Below are 12,084 nucleotides of genomic sequence, written 5' to 3'. Positions count from 1 at the left end.
GCGGCCCGAAGAAAGGCATTGTGGCCAGGACTTTTGAGTGTTTGGGGTTTGTGCACGTGACTGGGTCTTTGTGACCATTGTTTGGGGGTCTTGGTGACCCAATATTGTAAATAATTTGTAAATAAACGTGTGGTGGTGTCATAACAACATGTCCGCCTGTCTGTGCCCGGGTACCGTTCACATCTGGCGTAGTCGGCAGGATGCTCCGCCTGTTTCAAGGCGGAGACCTGTTCAAAAAATATTGTTGTGGACGGCCCGGTGCAGCAGGGGACCCCACCCACGTACCGCGGGTGCTGCGTGCACACAGCCCCGCGGGGTAAAGGAACCCCACGGACCGCCAGGGATCCGCAGGAGGGCCGTTATTCCCTGAAGCGGGCGGGGCGTGCATTGGAAGAGTGCAGCGGTCTCCAACGAAGCGCGCTGCTGGAGGCGCCGGGACGGCATGGCGTCCAGAGAGGCCACGCCGAGGACGTTTCCTCGGTATGACGGGACCTGGGAGGTGAGTTCCCTGCCTATCGGCAGCCGGCCCTTGGGGGCCGGGCGTGTGTTTTGTTTTCCAGGCAGGGACCTCCAGGATCAGCGCCAGTGGCGGGCGATGCTGGTTTGCGGGGCTCCGCAGCACAGCGGCAGCCGCGAGGGCTGCGAAGGAGGAGACGCTGCAGCTCGAGAGGCGCTGGCAACAGCAAGGCTGCCGGCAAGCACGTCGCCGCCGCAGAAAGGGAGCCAAGATGGCCGCGGACCGGAAGTCCACCCCTGACAGGCACGCGATTGGGACGGTGTGTCTTGCGTGCCCGCCGATGACTGTAGAGAGCGGGACCAGGGAATGTCCATCACGGGCAGGGGAGACCCGATTGGGCCGGAGGAGAAGGCCCACAGGAAGTGGCGGCGCCGGAGGCCGACAGTCAGGTAGGCTCCGCGTCGGTTAACTTCCTGTCTTTGCCGGCTGCTTTGGCGGAGCTGGAGGCGTCCCTTCAGCCCGCCGGGCAGCGTGTGTTGCAGGTGCTATGTGCCCTCCGGGCTGAGGTGCTGGTACTGGAGAGGAAGGCGCTCGCGGCGCTGAGAACGTTACTATCGACAACGGGACGGCGCGACGCTGGAATCTCCAGCCGGAGAGGTACAGCGGAGACGGTGAGTACAGCCGACTCCGTAAAGCATATGGGAGGGTCTGCTGAAAAAGGCTGTGAAGACAATGATCAGTTCGAGTAAGCAGCCCTCCGACAGGAGTGCGGCGCCGCTGACTGCATGCATTGGCGAGGGGAGTCCGTGAGGACGCTGAAGGGACACGGGCTGCTAAGTGCCCCGGGTCCTAGCGCCCTCCGCCCCGAGTTGGCTGCGGTCTTGCGCCGCACTATAGGGACGCAGACGGGACAGAGGCGCCTTTTATTCCATAAGGAGTCTCAAACCGTCATGGCGTCCCAGAGTGAAGGGAGGAATAAAGGGCTGGGTGCGATTCCTCCGATAAGGTGAGAGCGTTGCTGGGTGCAGCGTGTGGCTGGCTGCCCTCTGAGAGAGCAGAGGGAATCCCTGAGGCCGGGCGGAGAGAGCGGGCGGTGCCGACGACTCCATCGCCGAGAGGGACACGGAAGCCGCGGAGAGGGTGCCGATCAGGCAAGTGCCGGGTGCCGGTTGGAGGGGAACGCTGCCCGTGCGTGGCACGAGCTGGGTGCTTTGGCAGCGGTTCTGCCCTGTGTTCTCTTTGTAGGGACGGACCCGGCGAGTTGAAGGAACCCTTCGTGGCGGAACAGCCCTCTGATGTCGGGCCGCCTGCAGAAGGATCTCTGTCGGTGCGCAGGTGCGCTCGCAGCTGGAGGAGCCAACGGGGGAACGAGTGGCTCAGAACAAAGGGGCGTGGAGGTCCCGGAGGGGGTGCCCACCAAGGAGGCCCCGGGGTGCCGGTAAAAGGGGGGAGCACAACCTGTGCGAGGCACAGGGATGCACCATGGGTTGGTGTCTGGATTGTGTCTCCGCCCCTGTCCCTGCTAGGAGTGCGGGGCCGGACCCCGGCTGTCCTCGAGTGGGGCCCGTTTCGGAGCTCTGCTGCCCTCGCGGGACGGGTCGCTCTTACCCACGAGTGGTCTTCGCTGGCTGTGGGGCACTGTCAGGGATGCCAGGGGCTATGACCCGGCCGGGACGCCAGGAGGGACCGGAAGAGGGTCAGAGCCCGGCCTGGATCACGTGGGGTGCGCCTTCCGGGTTGTTTTGGGAGCCACGGGTCAAGGGCTTGGAAGCTCTTCCCTGTAGGGGCCCGTGGCCACCGCCAGGAGGCGCCCCAATGCCTTGGGATTTGTTTCCCCAGCACTCCTGCCACACCAGGAAGTGCTGGGGGGAAGACTTGAGACGGTGCCCGGGGAGCAGCCGGGAGGACAGCCGACACTTCCGCCACGCTGGGGCGTGGCCAGAAGATTGCCGGGAACACCTGGGGCTCATCCGGGTCCTTCATAAAAGGGGCCGTCTCCCGTCATTCAGGGCTGGAGTCGGGTGGAAGGAGGACGAAGCAGTGGAGAGGGGAGGCGGCCCGAAGAAAGGCATTGTGGCCAGGACTTTGAGTGTTTGGGGTTTGTGCACGTGACTGGGTCTTTGTGACCATTGTTTGGGGGTCTTGGTGACCCAATATTGTAAATAATTTGTAAATAAACGTGTGGTGGTGTCATAACAACATGTCCGCCTGTCTGTGCCCGGGTACCGTTCACAAGGGTCAGCTCAGGTTCGATGGTTGGGAGACAAAGTCAGAGAGGCAAGACTGCGTTGGTTTGGACATGTGCCGAGCAGAGATGTTGAGTATATTGGGAGAAGGATGTTAATGATAGAGCTGCCAGGCAAGAGAAAAAGAGGAAGGCCTAAGAGAAGGTTTATGGATGTGGTCAGAGAGGACATGCAGGTGATAGGTGTAACAGAACAAGATGCAGAGGACAGAATGATATGGAAAAAGATGATCCGCTGTGGGAACCCTAACAGGAGCAGCAAAAAGAAGAAGAAGATTATTATATTTTTAAAGGAATGTAATAGTAGACTGATTTGTATGTATTGTGTAGAATATCAGGACAGAGTTATGCCAAAATAAAAGACATCAGTATTATTTTCTTAGATTACAGGACAGATAAATATACTGAAGTGCTGCCTTTTTTAAAGCTTTTGAATAAATAAAACTAAGAAAACTGTTTGGCTCTCCGAAATCAATGCCTGTGAGAAACAATAAGCCTTTGAAGTTGAAAGCATATTCAAACCGTGTAAATTCACAGAGCCTGTAACAAGTCTCTCTGACTACTGTTTTCTGTCTATATGCGGCAAGTTCCCTTTCTAGTTCTGTAATTTATTCTGTTTACTAGTGTATGCAATTAATAGCTTTATGTGTACTTTTAAAAATCAAAGTAGTCATCACCACATGCATTCACCGCTTTACCCTGTGATATTTCGTGCTGTATACTTTACTGTATAGTGAATCGAATGCTGACAGGATCTTATTTTCTATGAGCTTAGGTAAGATTTCCCAAATTATTTACCCTTATTTATACAGAACAATGCATATTTGTCAAGCCTCCTGAGTTGCTCATTATGCTGACCCATAAAATGGCATCCATTCAGAAAACTGTTGATTCATTTCTGTCCCAAGCAAGTGAGAAGTTCAATGCAAATGATGGAAAATCCCAATTCAAAAATGCGCATTTTCATCACTCTGTGGTGGTCTAATCATGAGGTTGCATTTGTCCCCCACTAAGGACCAGCCACTCTGCTATAAATTTTGATCTGATTGTGGCATTATTGTATCAGTGATATTATTTAGTGACAGTTGAGTCGCTGTATTACACATCAATAACAGTAGGCTGAGTCACAGTCTTCAGAATGATCAGCTTTATTATCATCCTCAAACAGGAACAGCAAGCATTTTTTTTGAGGCAGGAGCTACCACTCTATAACAAACAATCGCAGCAAGCAAGCAGTGACTTCATTAGTCATTTCGCCTCGGCTCCCTCCTTCAGTCCAGATAATTATGATCCTCCTTCTCAGGTTAATCCTGTAGCTGTGGCTCCGGGATTGGCATTGAATTGTCCTGAAGGAGAGGGGGCCAGGTCACGGTCCGAATTACAATACCCCAACGTATCGGTGATCGGTCCCTGGCCGACGGACACTCTGCGCAGAGAGCTGTGAGCGAACAAGTTGTCGCACTAATGAGTTTTCTATGGCTGACAGACGCTCTATTGTGTGACAAGGCCGTGAAGGCACTGTTAAAGCAGGATGCGTAGCACAGCAGGGCAGCATACATGTCACAATATAAACATAATAACATATTAAATATTTTGACGAGAATATGGCCACAATAGCTCATCAATCTTAACTAACAGCACGCTGTTAAAAAACAGGCAGTGGACATTTGAAGGCCTCAGAAGTACTCCTGTCTACACCACAAATGACTAATTTATGCCATGAATCTATTGCAGTCTGTGTGATAAAACGCTTTTTAAATGTTTGTGTGAAATTTACCCTTTACCAGTTTCTATCTATACAGTACTCTCATGTTCTAGGAGAACTCATTTTAAAGCCATTTTTAAGTTTCAAAGAAATATTATGGAACATAATATTAATATACAGTCATATAAATAAACAAATGACTCCATTATATTATCACTTGTAGGTTAAAGAGATTGTTGTTGTACTTTTAGTAACGTTGAAGTTACTCTGTATTTTTATTTATTTGAAAAAAAAATTCTTATTATTATTACTATTTCAGTTGGAAATTTTGGGTATTTCAGTACTGCGTATTCTTTTATTCTATGGACTAGCACTGACCACTTACCTCTTGCCTTTGCCTTTTGCTGCAAGTCAGCGGTTCTCAAACTGTGGGGTGCGCCCCCGCTGAAGCTGTACAAGGGGGGGCGTTGAATAAATGAACAAGACATCAAAATTAATTTTTTACATTTTTATTTCAAATTTAAATTTGCAAGCATATAATCACAATGAATGCATTATAACTAAAATTAAAACAAAACAATTCTAAGGCACAGATCTAATGACTAACTGACGAGTGGTGCCACTGCTGCTGCTTTTATAGTCGCATATTTTCAATCCAGAAAGTTCAAGACGTATTAGTATCTGTCACAAACATTCAGTAACAGTAGATCAGGTGATAATGTGGCGAGACTGCACCACATTGGCAGCATAGCCAATATTGACAAATTGAGTTAAACAATTTACTGTGTATTGGGTTATTTTCATGATACAACTAACAGCGGTATAATATTTGTCGGACGAAAATACATTCGTCTTGCGCAGATTAACTTTATCGGTGTCCTCGTTTATGAGATTTTTAAAAATTAAAACATTTTTAATCGTTTCTTTACATTAAAAAAATAATTAAATAAGAATAAATAATGTATTCTTTGTTTTTGGGATTAGAATTACTACCTAAAACCGCACAAGGCATTTTAACAGTTATTAAAGCACTTAAAAAAAATAAATTGCAAATATTTCTTTAAAGTTAGCTGAGCAAAAGCAAATCTTATGAAAGTAGAAATGATAGGATACTGCGACACCGCATGAGTATCATACCTTTGTTAGTTGTATCATGGTTTATTCTCATCTATCTCTTCTCTGTATATAATCTTCATTTGGATCTTGATCTTTGTTTGTCCGCGAATGAATTAGAAGAAGAAGCACTAGATGGCAGTAGAGAGACAGCTAAAACATAGGCATTGCATTAAGAATCTCCTCCAGGCTTATACTACTGAAGACTGTAGTACGCCAGTCACACCTCAAAACACAGACATTTAAACTAAACAAATTGTTGTGCTTTAAATTAACTAAAGAGATCTTCATTTAGATCTTGATCTTTGTCCGCGAATTCCATGCAGGCGTAGACCACCTTCCAGTTTAGTACGTTGTTGTTACTCACAGATGTCAACAATGTGCTGGAATAACGAAAGGGGTGGTGGACAGCATTACGCTGGTTAGAGAATGAGATTGCTGAAGATAAAAGGTACGTGCCTACGTAACATATGAATGAAAGAAAGACAGTGGGTAAAATGAATGACAACGTAACAGCACGATCCGGAAATTATTATCGTTACGTTGTTGCCGGCGAGTGCTGCGCGTCTCACAGTTGTACCGTGGCTTGCTCACATGTCAGTGAAGTGATCTCTATTTATGCTTTAAAGAGCCTGGATACCTTTGTGTCCCCCTTTTATAACCATTGTTCCGTGTATATTGCCTTACTCTTTGGATTGCCACAAAGCAACCTGCGAGATTGGAGAAAGGTTGTGAAATGATCGTGAGAGGAAACAACAGCATCGTGAAAACGAGACGGACTGTGAACGGACAGAAACAGAAATGCTCCTACACCACCACATAATTACTATTCAGATAGTGATTCCGAGTGGGCCGTTCCTATCAAATCAATATCCAAGGGTTTTCTTTTTTAATTTTGTTTCCCTTATAAAAAATCATAATGCTGTGCGACGAAGGGCCCAGTTCACGACTGGCAGCCGCGTTTAAACAGGGAGCCCTTCACAGACAACTTTAACACACGCAACGTAGTTGGCCGCACATGGCTAGTCTTATATAGAATTATTCCAGGTAGAAAAAGGGGGGTGGGGGCGAAATACGAAAGTTTGAGAACCGCTGCCGCAAGTGAAGGTGAACACACGTGCATGTAAACTAAGAACTGGCATACTCTAAGTTATCTAGTTTAATATCCAACCACCATTTAAATAACTTTTTAATGAAATGAGGCAGAAGGGCTAAAAAACAAGCATTAACACTGCAAAAAGCGCATACACAAAAGCTAGGGAAAAAGTGTGAAATGAGAGTTGTTTTCCCTTTAAATAGCCAGAAATTCTGCTAAATGGGTAATCAAGGTTTCTTAAAATACGCTATATAACCTTAAATAAAATTTTCTTGATAAGTCATGAAATATTACAATAAAGCAAACAACATGTACTGTCTAATATGATATGAAATTAAAATGAAATGAAGGGATATTAAAACTTCTCACTTGCTTTGATTTCACTTTTTGCAGTAAACCAGTGGTATAAGCAGTAAGTCACATGCCACTTTAAAGCTTCCTTCACACTGTAATATATAAAACACATTTTTTAAGTGTATTTTTGTGTATTTTAAGGTTTTTCACACATGTCAATTATGTTTCCAAGGTCTATTTTTCATTTTGATTTAGTTTGAAAAAGTTCATTTTTGCTCCTGTTTTGATTTTCTTCGTTTTGATGCGATACCTTCTGGAAGTATCACCTGAACACAATCATTGCATGAGTGATGTCACGAAAGTGACACTATAAGTATGGCAGCAATCACATTAGGTGTTAACCCTCTGTGTTCTTAGATTCTCTTAGCATAGTTAGCTTCTTTTCAAGTAAGCCCTAACAGTAGGATTAGGCTTATGGTTTTGGCCTTGTACTGTCTTGGACTACTGGGTATCCCCTTGTCCTTTTGAGTTTTGGTTGCCTGGTTATTTCAGTCATATGGTTTTCACCCCTTGCTCTCCCAGGACATGTTCCAGCCTTCGTTAATCTCCTCATATTTTTTTCTTTACTCACCATAATTCTTAGATACTCCATGTATGTTGTAACACCTGTCTACATTGGTGCTTCTTACTTGTACGGAATGGGGTAGAGAGTTAACAGTGAGTGGTCATTTTAAGTAAATGGATAATGCGCACACATTTTTGAGTGGGGCTTAGGCAGCATGACTGAGTAGCTCTAGAGGGAGATCCAGGGGTAGGCGATCCCACATTCACATGCGCACGTTTGTGATTGACCCATTCCCATCATTAGCACTGGAGCCATGATTGTCACAGCTGCATCCCACGAGGTAAATTAAAAGAGAACTGAGGTGCGAGAAGGAGATCAATGAAAAGAGAACAATGAACAGAGAGAACCATGAATGAGCGCTGTATTGGGTGCCTAAGCCAGCCAGAGAAAGAGGAGGTAGAGTAGTCAGAAGCCTCACGGTGGAGCAAATGATTGGTGCTCCATGAGGCTGATTTATTGAAAAAGCAGGTATGATGGTATTGGAGTCCTCTTTAGGAATCCGAGTTGAGGGATACCAAGAGAGTGTGAAGGAAGACAGGACTCTGAACGGTCTGGCAAACGCTGATGTAGGCAGCCAAGATGTGGGTACAATACAATACAATACAATATAATTTATTTTTTGTATAACCCAAAATCACACAAGAAGTGCTGCAATGGGCTTTAACAGGCCCTGCCTCTTGACAGCCCTCCAGCCTTGACTCTCTAAGAAGACAAGGAAAAACTCCCAAAAAAACCCTTGTAGGGAAAAAATGGAAGAAACCTTGGGAAAGGCAGTTCAAAGAGAGACCCCTTTCCAGGTAATGCTTGCGTGCAGTGGGTGTCAAAAAGAAGGAGGTCAATACAATACAATACACAGAACAGAACAAATCCTCAATACAGTATAAAAATAAAAATTTTAGAAATACAGAGTAGAATTTAACAGTAGATTATATGATTTGGATTTGTTTAGAGTCCTAGAGACCTCATTCATCAAGCTGTCTCCCCCATTTGGCCATTCCACAGCAAAAATAGCGCTAATCTGATGAAAGGACCCCTCTTTCTCACGATTCCTGTGATCCTCCATCAGGGATGACTTTACCTTAGGCAGGCAAAACAACTTGGCAGGTGGGCCATGACACCCAGTGCCACATTTCAGTACCGAGAAGAGAAACAGAATAGGTGAGGGTTAGTATCCAATTTTAACTATTCTGTTACTTATGTTTTAGTGCTAATGACTAACAGCAGAGATGCAGTCGGTACAGTTAATCAGCAGCTCTAGTCAGGATATGCTAAACTAAAGTAGTGAGTCTTCAGCCAGAATTTAAAAGCTGAGACCGAAGGGGCATCTCTTATAGTAGCAGGCAGACCATTCCACAGTTTAGGGGCCCTGTAACTAAAAGCTCGACCTCCCACTGTTATTTTATTAATTCTTGGAATCATAAGCAGACCGGCATCTTGAGATCTTAATGTGCGCTCTTGTTTGTAAGTCATTATAAGTTCAGACAAATAAGCCAGACCTTGGCCATTTAATGCTTTATATATTAAAAGGAGGATTTTGAAATCTGCCCTAAACTTAACCGGGAGCCAGTGTAAGAATTTAAGAACTGTAGTTATGTGTTTGTATTTTCTTGTTCTTGTAATAATTTTTGCTGCAGCATTTTGGATTAACTGGAGGCTGTATAAAGAAAAGTTTGAAGGGTAGGAGGGAGGACCACAGCTGCTGGTGTCTTTGCCAGCTTAGTAAGCCATTGGGCGAGCTGGGGAGAGGGGAGAGGGTGAGTTGCACAATACAATTGTATTGTATTGTATTGTAACAGCAAACAGGAGAATGCATGCTGAACATTTGAAACCCCATTTTTCAGCTTTTAAACATCAACCAGCCACATGAGTATAAAAATATACTCATAATAACTATCAAAGCCTTTCTGTCGTGCTTTCAGACATTCCAGATGCAAAATGTGATCCATAAAACATTCTACTGCTCAAGAGAACACGTGAAAGGAAGGTGAAAATTAAATCTGCTTATACTGAGCTGGTGTTATTTGACATTAAGTTCCAAATTCCATGTAAATACCTACGTGTTTCTTATTCACTATACTAAACATTTATCATATTTCAGATTTTAGCATCCCAAGTGATATCGCTTTATAATTTCTGTTGTATTTGTTTTTGTAAAGTACTGAATTGTATGAAATGCAAAATATACCTTGTGATGGACAGCAAGTTGGGACGCCCAAAGATCGGAAGGATGGGGGAAGGTAGCTAATTTGGGACACTGCCTCCCCTAGGACGCTAGATGGCAGCCTCCCTGCAGCTTAGCAGTGTCTCGGATTCCCCCAGGACACCATGGAATCTGGAGTTCGGCTTCACAGTCCTGCTGGGTAACGTTGGTGCTGCCAGGAGATGCTGCAGGGAGACTTGGGTATTTTTACTTTCTGTATATCCCAAAAGTACTCCCAAGTTATGGGGATGGAAGCCCTGAAGTACTTCCGGGCTGAGGAAAACTGAAGCCCTCCATTTGACCCGGAGGTGCTGGCCAGTCGCGTGAGAGGAAGAACGGAAGCACTTCCGGGTCAAGGACTATATAAAAGACTGTTGAGAATGCAGCAAGGGAGCCGGAGTTGGGTGGTAGTTGACAGCTTGCTGGGAGGTATGGAGGAGAGAATCGCGTTATTTACTGTGTGTGTATAATTGCCTGCTTACTGTGGCTGTGGTGCTTGAGAGCACGGTTCCAAGAAGGAAAAGAATTAAAGAACCTTTTTGTGTTTTACCTGGTTTCCTGGACGTTTGTCTATCGGGTTTGAGGATACAGCGCCCTCTAGTGGCACAACATAAATGTATTATTATTAACCTCTGTGTAAAACTAATTCAGTATCCATACCATGTTATCCTGATGTTCCAGCAGTTATACATTTTATATTTGCTGTTTCTTTTTTTGTTATTTTTCGATTGCAAAATTCAGTTTTTTGGCACCTTATCCTGTGTTAGTTCCTTTTTTTTTTTGCAATCACAGCTGTCAGTAACAGCTCTGAAACCACACAACTCTAAATAGAAAGAACAGCAGGAAGTTCAGATTTTACAATTTCATCATTTATTGCAGTCTTGTTGGCCCTTTAAAGCTTTAATGTAAAATGAAGATTATTTGTTTTCCCTGCACAAGCATTGGAGGGGTTCGTTTATTTTGCCCACCTGTCCATTTATCCTCCTGAAGCAGCATGGACCCAATTAGAAGAAGCTGAATGTCGTGTAATACCTCTGCTTATGGAGCTATAAAGCAAGCCCTTATAGACCTGTTAGCATATGGCACTACTGCCAGAATAGACTCTGGCCCACCATGAACCTGAGTAGGATTAAGCAGATTTAAGATTCTTGTTAATGTATGCTATCCTGTGTTATTTTATTTTATGCTATTAAATGTTAAGACATCTCTCTATTCCCTGAAACCACTTAATCCCATTCAGGGTTCCAGGTAGCATTAATGCAGCAGTATTTTGTGCAAGGCTGGGACTGACTTTGGAGCATTGCCCAATTTGTAACAATGACTTAATAAGTTAAGAAATATGTGATGGAGATACACAAGAAATGCTACAACTTGCTTCTGGGCTCTGTCTGCAGTCAAGCATGAGATGCTACATCATATTAGTGATGAAACAGCGAGTTATTGACACTCATTTATGTAGCAAAGAAAGCGAACATTTCATGTCTTGTTCGAAAGTACCATTCCTACACAAAAACATAAGTAGAAATTAAGATATGAAATAGCAGCATTTGAAACAAGAACTGAAGAAGTGCTTACAGTATGTCATGATTTCGCAAGTTTTCTTTTTTATTTCCTAAGGAGGTACTTCATTTGGCCGAACAGGAGACTCTGGTTCGGAAGCAGATGATGAGACACAGCTGAAGTTCTTCACAGAGCAGCACAGGGGCCGGAGAAGGAGCAAAGGTAAAGAAAAGAATTGAAATACCCTTAACTCTGAAGCATTACCTTTATTACAGTTTAGGAAATAATGTCACTTGTTCAGTGAAATTCTGACCTGCATGGTCAGCCAACTTGCTCAGTGTCGTCACTAGCGATGAGCGAAACAGGCAGATTACGATTTGCATACAGTTTTGTAAAAGTGGCAATAAAATTAATTTTGCAGGTAATTTCGCACTAATGTGCTTTATTGGGGTAAGGATTTTTTGGGGTGGTAAACAAGGAATTTTGCTTCCTAAATCTTTGTTCACACTTTTATGTTTACCTTTGTTCTTTTATGCAGTTGCATAAAGTGTGCAATCTGTACCACTCCGGTAAAATCAGTCTCTTTTTTTGTGGTATGCTGTGTGAGGTGCAAACGAGTACCAAAGAAAAGTTGGGGTGCCAGCCGGGTAATCTCATATACTGCCAACGTCCAAAACAAACAGCGTCTGGTGGCACAACAGAAATCAGGCACAACATACGAGGGAGACACAAAAATATTTATTTATATTTATATTTAAACATTTATACTAAACTTACATAACTTGATTCAAACTAAATTTACTTCTGTTACGCTACTCATTTCTTGTCACTTGATTGCTTGCTACATGT

General features: G+C 44.5%; 1 protein-coding gene across 2 annotated transcripts in view; it reads left to right on the top strand.

Moving 5' to 3' along the window:
- The window catches only part of LOC120535132 (astrotactin-2-like), a 2,291,264-nt gene that overhangs the window by 957,291 nt on the left and 1,321,889 nt on the right, over window positions 1-12,084 (top strand). For both annotated transcript variants that reach the window (XM_039762741.1, XM_039762742.1), the window contains one exon: window positions 11,353-11,457. In XM_039762741.1, coding sequence (XP_039618675.1) covers window positions 11,353-11,457 — 105 coding nt within the window. The remainder of the gene's footprint in view (window positions 1-11,352; window positions 11,458-12,084) is intronic.

The sequence above is a fragment of the Polypterus senegalus genome, chromosome 9 (genome assembly GCF_016835505.1).
Source record: "Polypterus senegalus isolate Bchr_013 chromosome 9, ASM1683550v1, whole genome shotgun sequence".
Lineage (NCBI taxonomy): Eukaryota > Metazoa > Chordata > Cladistia > Polypteriformes > Polypteridae > Polypterus > Polypterus senegalus.
Note: the sequence above shows the minus strand (reverse complement) of the source record. Positions and strands in the feature narration are given on the sequence as shown.